General features: G+C 46.5%; 1 protein-coding gene across 1 annotated transcript in view; it reads right to left on the bottom strand.

Moving 5' to 3' along the window:
* LOC146889407 (aldehyde oxidase 1-like) overlaps nt 1-19,600 on the bottom strand; it is a 55,523-nt gene that overhangs the window by 3,689 nt on the left and 32,234 nt on the right. The window contains exons 21-31 of the mRNA XM_087902420.1: nt 19,333-19,457; nt 17,774-17,907; nt 16,800-16,887; nt 14,063-14,149; nt 13,095-13,286; nt 11,539-11,766; nt 8,955-9,050; nt 6,552-6,680; nt 5,859-5,933; nt 5,610-5,662; nt 4,515-4,629 (exon numbers count right to left, since the gene is read on the bottom strand). Of these exons, the coding sequence (XP_087758546.1) occupies nt 4,515-4,629; nt 5,610-5,662; nt 5,859-5,933; nt 6,552-6,680; nt 8,955-9,050; nt 11,539-11,766; nt 13,095-13,286; nt 14,063-14,149; nt 16,800-16,887; nt 17,774-17,907; nt 19,333-19,457 (1,322 nt within the window). The remainder of the gene's footprint in view (nt 1-4,514; nt 4,630-5,609; nt 5,663-5,858; nt 5,934-6,551; nt 6,681-8,954; nt 9,051-11,538; nt 11,767-13,094; nt 13,287-14,062; nt 14,150-16,799; nt 16,888-17,773; nt 17,908-19,332; nt 19,458-19,600) is intronic.

Below are 19,600 nucleotides of genomic sequence, written 5' to 3'. Positions count from 1 at the left end.
GGGCTTTTATTTTTAACACCAACTAGAACTCATACTACAGTGTTGAGGATTGAACCCAAGGTCTCAGGATTGAACCAATGGAACCAAGGCTCCATTGTGGGGGGTGGCATGGACCTGGCAGCTTCTCCCCAATTCCCTCTGCTTTACTAAACACTGCCAGACGACATTCCTAATGCCAGCCTCCAAGGTCTAGTCTCTTATTTGGCCACTTCCTTCTCCTGAGGCTATCAAGACCCAGCTATCAAACTACTGAAGCCCAGCAATCAAATTCTCCTTTGGCTCTCCTAATAAACACCTCATCCTAACATGGGGTTTCCCTTCTACCTTTATAAACTACCATTTTCCTCTGTGTCATGTCTGTGTCCCTCTATCCAGAGACAGAACTTTGTCCTCTGGGACAAACACCCCTGCCAAGTCTCCCTTGTCCTCTCTCTCCTGTCTTTGTCTCTCATTCCCTGCCCTCTGTCCCTCTGGGGCAGATAAATCTCCACTATGCTGAGAACTTGACCTTGGGGTTCCTGAGCGGATACTTTTCCTTTCCTATTACACTATGTACGGCCACTCTGTGCATGCTTGGTGACCATGGAGACCAGAAGAGGTCACATAACCGGAAACTGGAGTTCCAGATGGTTGTGGGCCATCATGTGGGGACTAGGTTCTGAATCTGGATCCTCTGCAGGAGCAGCGAGTGCTCTTAGACACTGAACCATCTCTCCAGCCCTCACGCAATACTCTTAGCCCCAAATTCAGCCCTATTTGTTTTCCAAGGGAATAAAAAGCTCATTTGCTTTGGATTAGCTTCAAGATGGCTTATTCAAGAGACTAAATTTAATCTATCACAACAAACAGTGAAATATCAAACTCCAACATCTCTGTCCTTCAAAGGCCTCGTTGCAAAGCTCTGTGGCTTCTATCCAAGCTAAGCCATGGAGTCTATCTAGCTCGGTGACATCACAGAGCCATGGATCAGGACAGGTCAGCAGAAAATGTTCAAACTGCTTTCCATTGATGTAGAGCTTCCATTCTGTTGGTGGGGGAAAAAGCAAATCTGCCCCCAGGATTTGCTTTCTGCTCATCTAAAAGTGCAGAAAAGAGCGGCCCTGCCTGTGTGCTGGCAACAGCTCCGTCCTCCAACAAGTCTGTCGATTCTTGGTGTGAATGATGGTTTCCACCATGCTATCACACTCTGTTGATTTGTTAAGGAGCAAAGAAAACACACGATTGGGCGGTGGTGGCACACGCCTTTAATCCCAGCACTCCAGAGCAGAGGCAGGTGAATCTCTGTAAGTTCAAGGTCAGCCTGGTCTACAAAGCTCGTTCCAGTAAAGCCAGAAACGAGCTTTTCTTACACAGAGAAAATCTGTCGTGAAAAACCGAGAGAGAGAGAGAGAGAGAGAGAGAGAGAGAGAGAGAGAGAATGCACTGCTCTTCTTATTTTCTGTAGAAAACTAGATAATTATCCAGAACACCTGACTCCAGTAGAGTTCAGGTCATTAATTACTTTTCTTTATCAAAAGACAATGAGGTGAAAAGTTCTCTTTGATACCAGTTAGCTTGACTGCTCTTCTAGGAGACAAGTGGCCTCCACGGAGATGGAGAGGAACCTGCAGAGTCTAAGGTTAGTGAATGTTCTATTTTAAAGACAAGGACTATGGCTCTCGGCCACTGTATTCTCATGGGTCTGGACTGCAGTACCCTGCTTCCAAGAGAGTGCTTAATGAACTCCTCCGTTTGGTATTCACAGTGTGTGTGTGGCCCTCCCACCAATCTTTGGCAAAATCAGTCATTGAGACAACTTGATGTGGGGTTCCCTTCTGCACGCTGTGAATATGTGTTATTACCATTGGTTAATAAAGAATCTGCTTTGGGCCTGTGGCAGGGAAGGATATAGCCAGTCAGGAAATCTAAACAGAGATGGAGAGAGAAAAGGCAGGATCAGAGAGATGCCATGGAGCTGCCAAAGGAGACAGATGCCCCAGAACCTTACTGGTAAACAACATGCCTAGTGGTAAAATACAAACTAACAGAAATGGGTTACTTTAAGATGTAAGAGTTAGTTAAGAAGCCTGAGCTAATAAAGGCTGAGCAGTGTTTTAATTAATACAGTATGTGTGTGATTATTTCCACTCTGGGCGGCCAGGAAACAAATGAGAGCAACAACTACTAGACCCCAGCAGAGACAATGGCATCGCTCAGAACAAGAGGAGAAAGGACTATGGTTTCTATTTCAGGTTTCTTCCACGTGTTTGTATTTTCAACTGTCTTTGGAGCCGATACATCTCGAGGAAGTCAGCCACTATGTCCGTGGGACACTAAGTGGACAAAGAGATCATTTAAGGAAAGGAGGCAGTTGGCTGACAGACACGGAGAACCACACCTCCCATTAACCACAGTGTGGGGAGCATAGACGCAGAACCGGTGACTGTAGCCCTCACCTAAAGCCTGACCGTAGCCTCATGAGCAATCCTAGCTGGTGTTACCTGGATTAACCACGTGGACCCAAATGCTTGGTCCCCAGAGGTGGTGTGAGCCAGTAGACATTTATTATTTTAGTTTCTGATTGGGGGCAATTTGTTATACAATAATAGGTATCTAACATATAGATGTAGGTTCAAAATATGGGATATTTTTCAGGAACCAACATGAGAATGGCTAAGAAAGAGGCCTTCAGGGAGGTCTTCTTATTGTGGAATATTAGTTTAAGATGTGTTAAACTAATATTCATTTATGCTGTAGACTATTTGGTTAATGATACAAAGATGTGTTGCATTTAGTTGTTGGGTTTTTTGTTTTGTTTGTTTGTTTGTTTGTTTTTGGTTTTTGGTCTTTCAAGACAGGGATTCACTTTAGCTTTGGAGCCTGTTATAAAACTAGCTCTTGTAGACCAGGCTGGCTTGGAACTCACAGAGATCCATCTGCCTCTGCCTCCTGAGTGCTGGGATTAAAGGTGTGTGCCGCCAACTCCTGGTGTGTTACATTCTTTTATGTTGCATTTGTTTAATTCTGAAAAGCTGTTACTTTGCCTGCCTAAAACACCTGATTGGTCTAAGAAAGAAGCTGAATGGCCAATAGCTAGACAGGAAAGAGAAACAGGTGGGGCTTCTGGGCAGAGAGAATAAATAAAAGGAGAAATCTAGGGGGAGAGGGAGGAGCAAGAAAAAGAGAGAGGAGGGCTCCAGGGGACAGACAATCCATCTCAGAGCCACACAGCCAGCCATGGAGTAAGAAAGAAAGGACTATAAATATAGAATAAAGAAAGGTAAAAAGCCCAGAGGTAAATTTTTGTTAAAGAGAAATGGGATAATTTAAGTTTAAAAAGCTGAGTAGAAGGAAGCTGAGCTAAGGCCGAGCATTCGTATAAAGAGTAAGTCTCCCTGTGTGTATTTGGGAGATCGGTGGTGGGCCCAAAACGGGGAGAAAAAAACCACAACTTCTGGAAGGCAGTTACATGTCAGCCTTTTGTCAATGGGTGGTGCCACCATGAGCTACCAATACTGCACACCTCTCAAGATTGTTCAAACACATGCCAGGACATCTCTTGGGACTTCACACTGATGCAAGAGCTATCACTGTAGGCAGTGAGGGAAAGGACCCGTGTTGCTGCTTGAGAACCCGCTGGGGTTAAAGGACAATGAAGGATGAAAACCAGCAATGTCTGCAGCCCTGGGTAAGAGGGCTTCTATCTGGGGATGAGATAACCAAGCGAGACAGACAGAGGAATGGCAGGACCCAGGACTGAGGACGGCAGGCTCTGCCTACTCTCCGGCCTTGTGCCCAAAGCCTTCGAGGGACACAGGTAAAGCACCTCTGCCTTCCACACATCCTATGCCTAATATCGCTGATTGTAACAGACAGACTTGTAAGGATGGCTTCCCACAAGCAACCTCCACTGGGAGACCATCCAGGCCTCTCCATAGTAGGGAGCTGAATGTTAGGTAAGGAAGGACTGCAGTCTACCTGGCAGGAAGAGGTTTAAGTCTCCGTTGTGGTAGAACTGCAAGCTGGTCATGGAAAGATCAGTGAAGGGAACATGGTCTAGTTAACCCTGAGCAAGGCACCTGTAATGCTGGCCGTGGCAATGCTGATCAATGTTAGCAGGAAACCAAGGCCCCTAGAAAGCACATCTCAGAGGTGGACAGAGATGGGTGCGGCCTTCAACCACGGTAACTAGGTGGGTATCACAAGAATATCTCCCTGGTTAGGCCAGAAGGATTCACAGTATGTGGAGCCTTCCATTGGCTCAGTCTATGATGCTCCCAGAGAGCTAACAGTCTCATAGAATTACCCAGACTCCCTCCAGTCTCTACCATGACCTGATCAAAACCCCTGAAAGGTGTTATACCATGAAGGAAACTGGTGGGTTTCATTTTTTTTCTAGCAATACAGAGAGACCACCCTTAGGGCTAATGCATGGTGCTGCGTCCACACACCCAGCTTCCTTCCAGTAGGCAGCATGTGGGGAATTTTTAGCATCTCGCCAGTGCAGTCAGGGGACATTCCCTGGTGGAACTGACCTTGTGGTTCCCAGTCAGGCAATCTGTTTCCACCTCTGAGCAGGCAGCTCCAAACACAAAATACTCGAAGGGATGGCCTTCCCCAGTCTTCCAGCTCATGTTCGCATCATAGCCCCTGAAAGAAACGGCATTGTTGAGGAGCACTGTTCAGTGAACAAGTCCTGCAGTCTCAGACAATGATGATTAAGCCAGCAAAAGAGAGCTGTGCCACTCAGAGGAGGACCTGAGTCTAGGGACATGCCAGCACCTAACACATGCCTAACTCATGTGTCCAAGAAATGCGTCTTCTATGGTCCTCAGATTGAAGGTTCAGCCTGCATCTTAAGCAAATGCCATTTCAAAAGGGCCTTACTGCCTGCTTTCTCTCCCTCAGGCTCCAGGATTCAGTGCTGCCTGTGAGGAATCAGGTCCCCTGCTCCCATGAACTGGCTCTACGCTTGCTCCTTACCCCTCTCTTTAGTAAGAACAGGTGAATGTCAAAGAGAAAAGATGTGCAGGCCAGCAGCCTGCTAAGTCCTCTCCCCTGTCTCCCCTCTGTCCCCAGCCTGGAGGTGGCCATGAAAAACCCTACCAGTGTCTGTTCCTGACAGGTAGCTGGAGCCCCAGGCAGAGAGAGAACAGGAGCTAAGACCCTGCCTGTCTCAGCACTCAGGCTCCAGGGAAACATTCAACCAACGGTTTCCTAGGAGTCCGGATGCTCAGGGCTCCACAGCTACTCAGATCTCTGTTTGCTCACACAGGAGGCGCCAATCCTATATTTGGCTTCGCTTTCACCCATACTCTTGTGTCTTAACTTCAGGGATAAATTGTGCTCTCAGCAAAAGCCACGGCTGTGGATTTCAAGCACCAGTTCCCCGAAAGCCACATCATGGCCACAGTACGATCCAAATCAGCACCAAGTTCACAGGTGCAAACTATTTTCCCCAGAGAGGGTCGTCTGACAACTTGGATTAACTAGCAGATATGTTTCTTCCCACAGCAGGCAAACTGAATATAGTGCGTCAGGCTGGGGGCCAGAATCACAAAAAGAACTGAAATCTTCCTCAAGCTCATACTGGTATTTTCCATGACACTGGATTGCAGGACCAGTCTTACCTGAAATATCCGACAGCCGAGAGGCTGATGCTTTGGTCAAAAGCCGTCTGCGCCTGGGAGGGACCAGCAGAGCAAGATATAAGAAGGATTCCCAAGAGAATTGTTTAGGAGTTTGGTTTATCTCCACTCCACACTTGCTCAGTGCACATGATTGTAATAAGTGTCTGCCTTTGATTATCCTCTCCATAAACATAACCCGCACTTATTTCTCTCCCCTCTCCTCTCACACAGACAAGCGGTGACTCTCACCCAATCCTTCCATGTTCCCTGAGGATTCTTGTTGATGATGGGTTCAAGGCGTTTTAGAAGGGTCTGGCAGGCGTCCTGTAAGTGATTTTAAGTTACAATTCTAATAATTTCATGAAGACATCAACATCAAAACAACGCGGTATGTCATTCTACAGAGTTACCTCAACGTTACAGAGGAACAGAGACATAGGGTATCCATGCAGTAGAGGATGGCATGAAAGACTTCATGCAGGGATGTTTGCATGTGTGAGCAGATCAGACATGCGCTGGTGTAAAAGACAGTCGCCTTACATACCACACTAGGTCAACACTTAACAGAAGGACCATTGTATACAACCAAACACTGAATGCAGAACATTAATCTTCTGGACACGTTTGCTCAGGTTTCAAGAAGCCAGAGTGAAACAGAATGAAGTGGGATAGAGAAAGGGCGTCACCTAAAGGCCTGGCAAGAGGTGGGAATATGACTGAACACAGATGGGGGAAGACATTGAGGGTTTGGGGCAGAATTAAGAGGACTGGTGACCAGCGGAGCAGCCGGCACAGAACTGCTAGGTGCTGCGTCCCTGCTGGGTCTGTGTGCCCGCCCTGCCCTGTACTGAGCAGACTTGGGAGATGAGCTTCTCTTCTGATCTCCAGCCATGGATCTGACCCCGAAGGGCTCCTGAATGATGCTACTTTAGCAGGCTTTACCTTAACTGCCAACCCATTGAGATCGGCCACCACAGACCCAACAGAGGCATTGGCGTTGGGGACGGTTTCTGTGCTTGTCCCACGCAGGTGGACACTGGACATCGGCATCCTTAATTCACGGCTGACCACCTAGGTTTGGAACCAAGTTTCCTTTCAGATGCTTTGGTTAGTTGTAGCCCTGTGCTCAGATGTAGTTGACACAGAACATACATGTAACCCTCAGATACAGGACAGGGATGGAGAAGCAGAACCCTGAGCTCCTTCAAGTACAAAACCCCTGTCTTCTAAAATCCTGGTGGCTAGCTCGTCTGGACGCCAAGTTCTAAACACATTTTCTTTTCTGCAGATTTTCTCCTGTGAAACAAAGTCAGGAAAAGGCTCCAGGCTAGTGCAGGGGAGAAGCTTCATCTCCATCTCTGTGTTAATGAAACCAGCACTGTCAAGCTGCTTCACCACCGCACTTTGCAAAATCCTAGCCAAGAGGACATCCCTTTAGCAGGAGCTGCCTGGTTCTCCATGCAGTTCTGAAAACACTGCAGGAAAAGAACACTCCTCAGGAGGACTCGGGCCTCGGGAACACGTGCACCACGGGAGAGGGGATGGGGCTGGGGCCTCTGAGGGCCAGCATGGGGATTAGAGGTTGCTTTGGTTTATTATTTTACTGCTGGAGAAAATCACTATAGTTGGTTCAAATTAACCTCTCTCTGGCTAGCAGTACACTTGATAGAGTTTTTTTCACAACTTGTCCAAGACGCAGGCATTCTGAACCCTCTCATAACATCAGGGTCTCAGAGCAGCATCTAGACAGAGTACACAGGCTCTCAGCATAAGGACTTCGGCTCAAGGGAAAAAAAAACACAGAAAACTCACTGAAAAATAGAATGAAGAACTCTCAATGACATCACTTGAGCTGCTTTCATTCACCTGGCAAATTATTTCAACAAGTCATCAAATTTAGCGTCAGTTAACAGCACAGTGAAACAACAGACACTTTATGGAAAATAATTTAGCAACCAGTGTCAAGTAATTCCAAATGCCCATATCCCATGATCCAGTAATTCCTCTGCTGGTGAGTCATGTTAAGAAAACAGGAGAGGATCGTAGGTATATTTTGAGAAATATTCATGGAATAGTTCAATAACTGGGGTAGAGTTACTTATAAATGCACCCCCAGGCAGCCAGTAAAAGTCATGATTACTAAGAATGTCTTTTGCTTGTCTGTTTTGCTTTTGAGACAGGATGAGTTTGGCCTGAGTTTGATCCCCCTGCCGTAGCCTCCAGAGGGCTAGGATTATAGGCAGGCGCAGGTGCGGCAAATTGTGAAGAATTTGCAATGACAGGAAGCAGTGTTCTCCCGTGTAAGGCTGGTTGCAAAAAAATCTGACAACGAACAACAGTACACCAACAACATCTTAGCAACTTTTATAGTAGGAAAATCAGCTGGACGGTGGTGGCACACACCATTAATCCCAGCACTTGGATGGCAGAGATAGGAGGATCTCAGTGAGTTAGAGGTCAGCTTGGTCTACAAAGCAAGTTCTAGGACAGCCAGGACTGTTACACAAGAAACTCTATCTCAGAGGGAAACATCTGACAAGATAGAAGGACCGTAACACAGAATTGCTAATACATGCTGGCTACAGATATCAAGTCTGATTTATGTTATTGATTGCTCAGTGGCCTTAATATAAAAAAGTCAAGAGGCATTATAATCCCTCTGAAATTATACATACTTTCACCACCCAGCAAAAACTCAGAAAAGGACAATTCAGTTGTCAATCATCAAAATGGTAGCAGAAAGCAAACACAGAGCCATCTTCAGCAATACAACAAACCTATCTTTTGGCACATGCTTTTCTGGCATTCAGTAATGATGTGGGATTCCCTTGTGGTGAATACCATTGGTGAATAAAAAAAAACTGCCTTGGCTTGTTGATAGAGCAGAACTTAGGTAGGCAGAGGGGAAAACTAAACTGAATGCTGGGAAAAAGACAGAGGAATTAGGGAGAAGCCATGTAGCCCTGCCAGACACAGATGTCAGAACTTTACCCGCTAAGCCACAGCCTCGTGGTGATACACAGATAAATGGAGATGGGTTAAATTAAGATGTAAGAGTTAGCCAATAAGAAGTTAGAGCTAATAGGCCAAGCAGTGATTTAAATAATATAGTTTCTGTGTGATTATTTTGGGGCTGAGCAGACAGGAGCCAATAAGCAGCCTCCTTACAATACAGTAATAAAACTGACTTATTCACCCAGTTCCTGCTAACAGCTTCATGCTTAAACTGTCAAAGCTACAGTGTCCTACCCTTTTATCTCAGGACAGTGATGGATGCTCACAGTCTTCACTCATGAACACATCTGTATGGACATACTCAAGAGGATTCAGTGTTTGTAGTCTTACCTGAATCATTTTAGTGTGGACGCCCTGCCCCATCTCAATGCCTCCATGAGTGACCAGTGCAGAGCCATCGAGATAAATGTGAACCAGGGCGGCGGCCTGGGGAGGGGAAGAAAAGAGGCGAATCAGAAGAGGCACTGACCCTTGTCAGGACATGTCGCTGTACCTAAAACACTGTTCACCCCCTCCCCAGCCCCTACCCAACAAATATATATCCCAACCAGAGCCAGGGCAACAGTAGGGCAACTGCTGCATGGTGATCACCCTGAAATGCTAATCCAAGTAAGGTCCACAGAGAAATATTTATTGTTTGGTTGCAAAATGACCCAGAACCACGCTACACCAGTGGTTCTCAACCTTCCTAGTACTGCAACACTCTAACATAGTTCCTCATGCTGTAGTGACCCCCACAGCACCAAATTCTCTCATTGCTACCTCATAACTGCAATTTTTCTGTTGTTAGGAATCATAATGTAAATATCTGATATGCAGGATATCTGATCTGTGATCCGCGGAGGCATCGCGACCCACAGGCTGAGAGGCTCAGAACCACAGACCTGAGCCCTCTTGGCACAGAGCTGCAGACCTCTGGAGTGATCGCCTGACTGCACAGCACCCCCGAACGCTGCAGAAGCAACCGAGCTTCCCACAGAATATAAAGCTCATCTACTCAGAAGCAGTTAGACTAAGTGAACGTATTTTACCACTGACGAGCATGGGGCTGTGTCTTCCAAGTCTTGCTGGGCCAGAATCATTCACCATGGAATCTACTTCACTGTTACCTGTCTTTGTTTATCTAGAGCATCAACTCAAACAGACACAGAATCACTTAGGAAAGAAAGCTCTGAACATTCCACCAAAGAATCAGGAGTTTGGGTTGCTTGAAGTTGGGAGGTTCACCCTAATGTGGGTAGCACCATTCCTAAGGCTGGGGTCCTCAACTATATAAAAAGCATAATGTCAACTGAGTCCCATCATTCATTGCTACCTGCTTCCTGAATGTGGATGCAGTGTGACCATCTGTCTCAAGTTCCTGTCCACAATGATAGACTGTGACCTCAAATTGTGAGCCGCGAGGAACCCTTCCTTCCCTCCTCTGTGCCTGGCTTAATCTGGGATTCGTATAGACAATATCTACAGAACATTCAGGTAACAAGGTAACTTCAACTCCATAAACTTAGAACTCTACAAAGGTTCTTTTACTTCGGTCAATTATAAGCAGCCCTGGGAACAGGTCAAAGTTCAGGAATTCCAATCAGGCATCAGAGAAACCCACATGAAAACTGGTTTCCTAGATCAATTCTTTGCCCACTAGAAGGACTTTCGCATCCACCTGGCCTGTGGACCACAGCTGGAGAACATCCCTTTTATCAACATCCAAAGGTGTGAATTACCCTAGTGAACAACTGAAGTCATCCTTAGTCCAAGGAAGACACTTAAGACAGGGAACACAATCCCCATTTTCCTGGACAACTGGTGAAAACTAGTGATGTCTTGGCAACATAAGGGTAGTCTGAGGACAAAGGCACTCAGTGTCCAACAGACAGGCTCAGAGTATCATGCCATAGTAGTATACCTAAGGACCCTGCAGAGATGTGACAGATTGTGTGTGCATGACCCCTAGAGACAACATTTTATGTTCCTGCTGCCTCTCTGTGTGCATGCACAACATACACACATACGTGTAATAAATTAGATAAGGAGTCCCCATTGCTGCTATACAGCAAGCTAGAACACAGTGGACCTTCACCAGTGAGCACACACAAGTTCTATTCAAAACCAGACGCAGAAAGAGTGAGTGGGTTTAGGGGCTAAGCAAAGACTGATTTAGTCAGCTAAAGGAACCAGGACGGCAACTCCAAGTCTTTTCTCTTTAAAGATATAAGGAGAGCCGGGTGGCGGTGGCACTTGTCTTTAAATCCCAGCACTCAGGAGTCAGAAGCAGGTGGGTCTCTGTGAGTTCAAGGCCAGCCTGGTCTACAAGAGCTAGTTCCAGGACAGGCTCCAAAGCTACAGAGAAACACTGTCTCAAAATACCAAAAAAGAAAGAAAGAGAGGAAGGAAGGAAGGAAGGAAGGAAGGAAGGAAGGAAGGAAGGAAAAAGAAAAAAAGAAAAGAAAATTACAAGGAGAAACAACTCCTAAAATTGTGTTTAAAAAGTTAAATAATTGACGTTTCCTGGTTTAGCTGACCCTTACCAAGCAAGAAGTAGGGCACCCAGTGCCCCACAATTTCCGATTTCTACTTCATGTCTAGGAACACCAAGTCCCAGTGGGAGAAGAGGAGTCTATTCCTGGACACATGAAGAGGACCCCGAGCAGGTATCTCAGCTGTTTAGCATCAGCCAGCAGTAAATCACGGGAGCCCCATTTCCCTCCAAGAATGTCCCTACCCATAGTGGGGGCATAAGCAGAAGAGTCATTGTGTCCCAGAGTACTGCAGCTTAGGCTAAACACAGCCTGGGAGGGGTTTAACAGCTGGACTGGGCCATCACATGGCTGATCCAGTGTGGAGGACATTCCCTCAGTTCCTCTGCTTCCCCAGGTCTCTGCTGGGTAACATTCCTACCTGGGTTTCAAGAACTGACCTGTCCCATGGCTACTGTGGGAAGACCCACAGGAAACTTCAGGGGAATCATGGCCAGCCCCCTCTTCTTCCAGGAATTCTCAGCATTGAATTTTTCTACAGCTGTTTTCCTCGTAGCATAGGAAGACTTGGCCATGCATTCTCTCCAGCACTCCAGGAGGGGCTTGGCACTGATCTCTTGCTTGTAGTGGGTATAATCGATTGGCTTGTACATGTTTATGGTTCGAACCTATAGAAGGAGAGGAGAATGAGAAGTAGGGGAAGCTCAGAAGCCACAGTTTGTTCACCCCCTGTCCTCTTCCTCCACTTCTGCCCGTCCTGAAAGGGCCAACTTATGTGCTGCCCCGTTGTCACTAAAGCCCTTCTCAGGCACAACATCATCCTTAGCCCCCCTCAGAATTAGATCAGCTATGCTAGACTCTCTTGTTTCTATGCCATTCTTGTCCAGGTTTATAGGATGGAGTCCCTGGCCTCTATTCCCGTGTGTTTCTGTATGGTCCAGGTACATCCCTGACTCTCAGCGCTTGTATTTGTGGGCATCTGTTGAAAGGTGCCTGGGCTATGCAACCTAGGTTATGTAGATGCTATGGTGAGATAGGACCACTTATTCCCAAAGCCAACCCACAGGGATATTTCTCTAAATTTAACTGACGGCTAGGAGGAAGGACGGATGAGACTACTCTGTAAATTCTTAGAGAGTTTCATGCATGCGCACTGCACATTTTAGCTGCTTCCCTTCCCGTTGTCCCCTTTAGCCCCTGGCCCATCCCACTGAAACCTTTCTCCTTCCCAGGCTCTCCGACCCGTGCAGGCATTGTATGAACAACTCTACACAACTCCTGCGGCTCCTGCAGACTTGGGTGGGAGGTTATTTTCTGCAGCGTGGGCAACTGACTAGTGGTTACACCACTGAAGAAAGCGACGTGCCCTGCCGAGAGCAACCCTAACAGCCATTACTCCCTCAAGGCAGGGTGAAGCTGCATGATCTCCTTCCACGACCCATGATGAAATGCTGACTGGCTCAGTCTTAGATAGGTCTTACACAGGAAACCACAAACGCACATATTCTGATCTACCCAGAAGTCTAACATCCTGAGTAGACTGTGACTGTCCTCTCAGAACCAGCGACTCAGCTCCTCACCCGAGAGCAAAAACCACCAAGTGTCTTCTATTCCTAGATGAGAAATCCTCACAGTTATGGCCAGCTCCCCCCACAGCAGACAGAGGCCATTATAAGCACACACTCTCCCCAGAAACCCATCTAGAAATTGCCCAGATCCCTGTAAGAGAAAAAGTGGAATGAAATGCAACGTGACATTGGAGGGAATGTAGATTTTAAGAGATCTACATTCCTATCGACAGGAAGGGATATCTTTGAGTATCTCTCCTCTCACTCCTGCTACCAAAAATAAGAGGACAGAGGCAACAAGGGCTGGACAAACTCAGGCCAGTAATTTTTTCCTGGATCACCTCTCTTATTCTGCATCTGGAACAACCCCAAGCCTTCCCAGCTCAGATAGTCAGCATCTTTTATATATGAGAAAACAGGAGGGTTACCTCTACGGGGGACAGGCCACATTTGATTGCCACTTCTGTGATACAGACTTCGGTGACCAGCCCTGCCTGAGGAAAGCCGAACCCACGGAAAGCCGTGTTGGAGGGAAGGTTGGTTTTGCAGATCCTGCCCCGGCAGCGTAGGTTAGGGAACTTGTACGCATTTTCCATCTTCAGAAGTCCCATTCCAATCACCTGCAGAAACCCAGAATGGGCGTGAGAAGACTTGGGCCTCCTGTGCACGCCCTACCATGCAGACACCTCCCGGTGGAACCAGGCTGGGAACAGCTCCCTCTTCATGTCTCAGCACAAACACTGAAATACCTGACACCTTAGGTCAATAGAGTTTTCTGTAAAATAATTTTAAAGGATTTGCATTCTTCTCGGTTATTGCCTTTGATTTTCGCACTTTAGAGCAAATGCATTTTTTCAAGTTCCAGCTGTTTCCACAGCCTTGAATATGTTCGCATCCTTAAGCACTGGGCCTATAGACTGAGGCAGCCTAGAAATTTAAAAGGTGTTCTGGTATCTGTTTTAATGCATGGATACTTAACCAGAGGAATCCAACTTTCCTCCAAATGTGGATACTTAGCAATGTCTGAACACAGTTTTGGCTGCTCAGATGGGGAGCTGGCAATACAGGGACATCGACAGGTCAAGGATGCTGGTGACATCTCATAGTGCACAGGATGGCCCCATAAAGAGTTACACAGCTGGAAATATCCACAGAGCCAAAGCTGAGAGAGCTCGGTCAGTGCTCACAGCTGGGTGTGGGCAGCAGGGAGAGGAAGCAGAGACACAAATTTGGCCACGGTCTCGTCTCCACTTGTGGTTTGCAATAATTCTATGCTACTGTGCAGTGAGAGACTGCGAACTTTTCTTACTTGTTACGTAAAGAGTAAATGGTTCCTGAGTGGAGTCATTTCCTGTCACACTCTTCAGAGAATGAAAACCTCCTTTAAAATGCTTACCCATAACGACTCATCCAGGGAGCTCCCTCCATTGCAATAATGCTCCATGTCCAGGGCCACGATTCGGCCATCCTTCATGAATCCCACCTGCAGGCAGGGGGCAGAGAAATGCCTGCTGATGCTGGCTCAGGGGATCAAGACTACAGAAAGTTTACTTAGTCATACTTTGGAAAGCTTCACAGAGTCAGTTGGGCGTCTGTTTCTTTGATATGGAGTCGGCTTAGTGACCCTAGGAAAACACTGTGTGGCAGTTAATCATCAGCTCAACAGATCTAGAATCATCTCTGGACATCCCTGGAGGAATCATCTTGATTGAGTTAACTAAAGTAGGAAGAGCAACCCTGATGCTGGGTGGTGTCATCCCCTTGGCTTAGGTCCTAGACAGCTTCAGAGGAGACCAGGAACTGAGCACAGCTCTCACACTTCCCTTCCTCCTGACTGCGATGCAGTGGGAACACCCTTCACACTCAGCCCCTGCCCTCTCCACACCTTCGCCATGATGGGCAGTTCCCTCCCAACTAGAAATCAAAATAAATCCTTCCTCCATTAAGATTTTAGGAGGGTGCTTTGTCACAGCCACGGGAAACACAGAGAGTACACTGCGGAACTTCTTTGCCTAGCATTGAAATTGAAATAAATCAGGGGATGTGCAGAAGAAGAAGCACAAAAGCTCATTAGACAGAGCATCTGTGTTACCATGTAAATAACATCTCATTCCCAGTCCTCACACCACTCTCCACTACTGAACTTCACTGCCATGGTGATGTAACTATGGCCCAGTCTTTTTAATGAAGGTGCATTTAGGTGAAGGGCATTCCTGTTTCCATGTCCTGTTTTACTTTCTTCCCCAAACTTACACAAACCAGACCACCAACTTCCTGCCAGAATGCTCACTGCTTTCTGACTTTTTCTTCTAGAAATCTCTAGGCTGTCTTCTGTGGCCTTCTTTGTCACATGGTGCTAAGGTTTCAACAAGCACTGTTTTATTGTATACAGTATACTCCGGAGCGCATCTGGTCCATATCCTACAACTACATCTCCACTCTACCGCTTCCTGCCTGCATTCATCCTGCCTCCTGAGCCACATCCTGCTCCATCCTCTCACTCTCAGGCCATCCTGCCTGCAGTATCACGATCCTCCTGTGAGGACTCAAACCAGTTACAGCTGTAACTCATCAACCATCAACTCAGTCTCACTGTTCTGTGTGAGGTCAAGTTTAAAGTCAATATTCTGAGGCTTTGTGTCTCCCTCAGGCTGGCATCTGGGCACACAAGACTCCATTTCCTACCCAGGGAGGTGGCAAAGTCAGTCTCAAAGACAGAAGCGAAGTCCCCCACTTACAGGGCTGGCTCCTGATGTATCAGCCTCATGAGTGTTCCTTTGCCCACTGCCTTGTGTTGATGGCTCCGTGGAGGACTCAGCGGCCCTGTACAGGGTTCCAATAGAGCCCTTGGGGACAATGTCAACATTGTGTCTACATGTGTACCATGTGTACATGTAGTTACCATGTATTTCAAGGGCCACTATGCACTTGAAATATTGTTAATGCCACTGTAGAACATAACCTTAGTTTAATCGTATTTTGTTAATTTAAATGTGAATTTAAATAGTGGCATGCACCTCGTGGTCACAGCATTAGAGAGTGCAGTCTAAAGGGATAAAGTTGCCATTAGAGAAATAGGTCCCTGAGTGACTAGAAGTCCTTCCTCCCCAAATTTATGCAGGCTACAAGAATAAACATAATAAAGGCTTAAGATCCTGACAGATTTTGATTATTTGTTAAATCTGGCTTTCAACTTTAAAATGTAAAACAGACTCTTAAAAGGTGAAAGATAATTAATTTCTACTATAGAAACTTTTCTAGGAATTTCTGGCCACAGTTTTTCAAGATATGCTTGATATATTAGAAAATGAGGAACAATTTGCAAATAATTGCAATTTCATATAGTATTATTGTTATAGGAATTATTCTATTTTTGACTTTTATGTGTGAAAAGAATGGTATCAGATCTTCGTTCATGGACATACACAGTTAGAGGTTTTCCAATTACTTCCAATTATTCACTCAGCAGTGCACAATTCTAGCTGGTTCTCTCTCTCTCTCTCTCTCTCTCTCTCTGTCTGACATCTCTGAGCAAAGCAGGAAATATCATTAAACTGGACGGTAATTCAGCTGGAGCACAAGGAGTGGGGAAACAGATGATCGATCTGTCCTGGCTGGTTTTTATGTCACCTTGACACATGCTAGAGTCACCTGAGAGGAGGGAACAGCAATTGAGAAAATGTCTCTATAAGATTGGGCTGTAGTCAAGGATGTAGGGCATTTTCTTAATTAGTGATTGACGGGGAAGGCCCAGCTCATGGTGGGGGGGGGGTGATGCCAACCTGGGCTAGTGGCCCTGGGTCCTATAAGAAAGCAGGCAGAGCGAGCTATGGGGAACAAACCATTCCTTCGTGACCTCTGCATCAGCTCCTGCCTACAGGATCCTGTCCTGAGTGAGTTTCTGCCCTAACTGCCTTCAATGACTGACTGTAACAGGGAACTGTGGGTAAATTAACCCTTTCCTCCCTAAGGTGCTGGGTCATGGCATTTCATCAAGGCAGTAGACACCCTGACAAGGACACATCTGTTGATGTGCGTTTTCTCCCCGGCAGAGCAGACAGACACTGCCATCTGCTTTTATAGAATATTCCATCTGCAGCACAACTCTTTTCCCGGCTCCTTCTCCTGCTCACTTTATACTTTCCAAGGTAAGGGTGGCGGCCTCCAGTTATTAACATGTCTTCTCCTCTTTCCAGAATGCAGCGGACTGCGCGACCGTGTCTGCCACAGAAAATAAAGAAGCATGAAACAAGCGAACGAGTGGGCTAGCAATTATTCCTCAATGATAGTATGCCTTGTAGGTGTATTGGCTCCAAGGCAATTTCCTGCTGTGGGAAATCCTACCCCACTTTGGGCGTGGTCTCATGTGCTACACAGGCAGATGTAGGGGCATGCGCGCCTCTTGGCTGCTGGATTCAGTTCCAGTTTCCTGTGTACACAGAGAACTACTGATTGCTACTCTTTCTGTGAGTTTATTCCCACATAAGTAAATCTTCATCTCGGGCTATTGTGGGACTCTTTTGTATGCTAACAATTTCCTATGGTGAGGTTTTGAGAGAGACAAATAAATGGAAGCTTAACCCAGAATATGTCTACTTAATTCAAGAGAGAGGACAGAGAGAGAAAGAAAGGTAAACACAGCAAGCTGAGGGGAGGAAAGAGGGAGGTTGATTGATTGATTTGGGGAGACTATGCTGGTTAGAATAGCTGATCAATAAGCATACAGCTCAGACTCTCAGTGCTCAAGACAAGTAACCCCATCCACCCCGGGCCTGTTCCTGTTGACTTTCCAAGTACTGTAATACTTCATTTATTTGCTTGTTTATTATTTATTTTGATTCTTTGAGACAGGATTTCTCCGTGTCGTCTTGGCTGTCCTGGAAATCATTCTGTAGACCAGACTGGCCTTGAACTCAGCGATCCTCCTTCCTGTGCCTCCCAAGTACTGAGACTAAAGGTGTGTGCCACCACCAGCCAGCCCAAGTATTGTTATATTTTTACAATGGCTTTCATCATATTTTTCAGTTATTGACATATTTGTTTTGGTTCTTAAATAAGGCAAAGACGTTTCCTAAGCTGGCATCTGGTAATGGATTTCCCCACTTACTTGCTGGCCGCAAATGCGGTGATGGCGGCCATGATGCTGGTTTTGCCCACTTTTCCTCCAAACGCCCCACCGACACGCCTTACATGACACATGACCTTGTTGGCTGAGAGCTTCAAGGTAGAGGCAACAACATCCTGGAGACAGTAACAGTTTTCATTAATTCCATCTTCAGCAAGACTTATGGCCATCACTGTTATACCCACAAGCTTGACAGGAAGTCTGTCCCCAAGTGCCTGGACCATTACACAGATGAATTTCATAATATTGAATACGATACACAAGTCATGAGGTTTATGTAGTTATGATCAACAACAGAAAGGAAAAATGTCGAATAACCTTACCATCACCCACACCCATGCTCACGGTTAGCTCATTTGGCTAGAATCGCATTGCCCAACCCACTGTTAACATTAACTAGTTCTTTCTACAGCAGTGAAATAGCTCTGTGCCTACCAGACCTAAGGCCAGGGTATCTGTCCCACCCTCATCCCTCAGGGAGGTTTACTGAATCAGTAAGCTGCTGTGGTCTTCTAAGCTTCTCTATTCGCCCGTCTCTACTCTTCCTGTCCTTACTGGGAAACTGAGAATACCGCCCAGCTGGACTTCCCAGGATGTCTTGATCATCCTAACACTTATGGAGCATTTTGTCTAAACAACAGGTTTTTATTGAGGGGAGCCCAAGATTAACGGCCCATTGTCACTCAGGAAGTGGAGCAGGAGAGCTGTGGACAGCAGTGATCCGGTCCCTCTTGGTGCTCTACCTGCCCAGTGCCCTGTTCACCCCCACACTCCTCCTTCTCTGGCTCCTTGGTGCTTTACCTGCCCAGTGCCCTGTTCACCCCCACACTCCTCCTCCTCTGGCTCCTTGGTGCCTCCTCACTGCTTCCAGGTCCCTTTGCTTTGCCTCCTGACTTTTACCTCAATGCTTAGACCAGTGCAGGTGACATCATCTCCTCCCCTGCACGTGAGCTGCCTGAGACATGGGACAAAGGCATTCAGTGTTTTCAGAAGAGACCCATGGTTGAATGGCTGACTGGTGTTTGAACCGCGGAACTGCCAGGGATAGGCTCGCTTCCACCATCTAACAAACCTCACTCCCATTACAGAGGCAAATTAAGGCTTCTTATTTGTAGGATTTCTGGGTTATTCTGACCCTCGCCACACTCACTCTTCTCTCAGTTCCTTCACTCAGGTTATTTTTTGACTTAGCCACTTATTTTGATTAGTGCCTTGTCACGTCTTTTCCAATACTGTCTCCTAACTGCTTCTTGTAAGTCACATCCACCACTTGACAGGACAGGCCTTTCTCATTTCCCTCTGTTTCTCAACAGCCAAGAGGACATCAAAAGATGCCAGCTGTTGCTGATTTTAAAGCTATGCATTCACAGACAAAGTCCACTCTCTACTTTAAGAAAAAAACCTCTTCTATGTTAGGAAGCTATATGGCTGTTAATATCCAATTTAATTTTTTAATTATTTTCTCTGCCTGTAACTGTTCTCGGTCCATTTTGCTGGCAGAACCCATTTAGCCACGCCCCCTCCTTAGGACCCCGTGTTACCTGTATGTATTTGGGAAACTGTGTGGACACGTAGACGTCAATCTCTCCATCCTCTCCCTTGGGAACAACAAGCATGCTCTGGGTTTCCATATAGAAATGCTCCTGGCCTCCTATATGTATTTCACCTGTTACAGGACATATTTAGAAGTCAGAAGTAGGCAGAAAAAAGCAGGCAGTCTCTCCCACCCACTCCCGTGGTCTTCGGACACAGAAACTCCACTGAGTGATCTCTAGACAGAGAAGCCGCACCGTGAAGGTGACGAATCCC

This window comes from Myodes glareolus, chromosome 27 (assembly GCF_982192425.1).
Source record: "Myodes glareolus chromosome 27, mMyoGla1.1, whole genome shotgun sequence".
Lineage (NCBI taxonomy): Eukaryota > Metazoa > Chordata > Mammalia > Rodentia > Cricetidae > Myodes > Myodes glareolus.
This window is presented reverse-complemented; position numbering and strand designations above follow the sequence as displayed.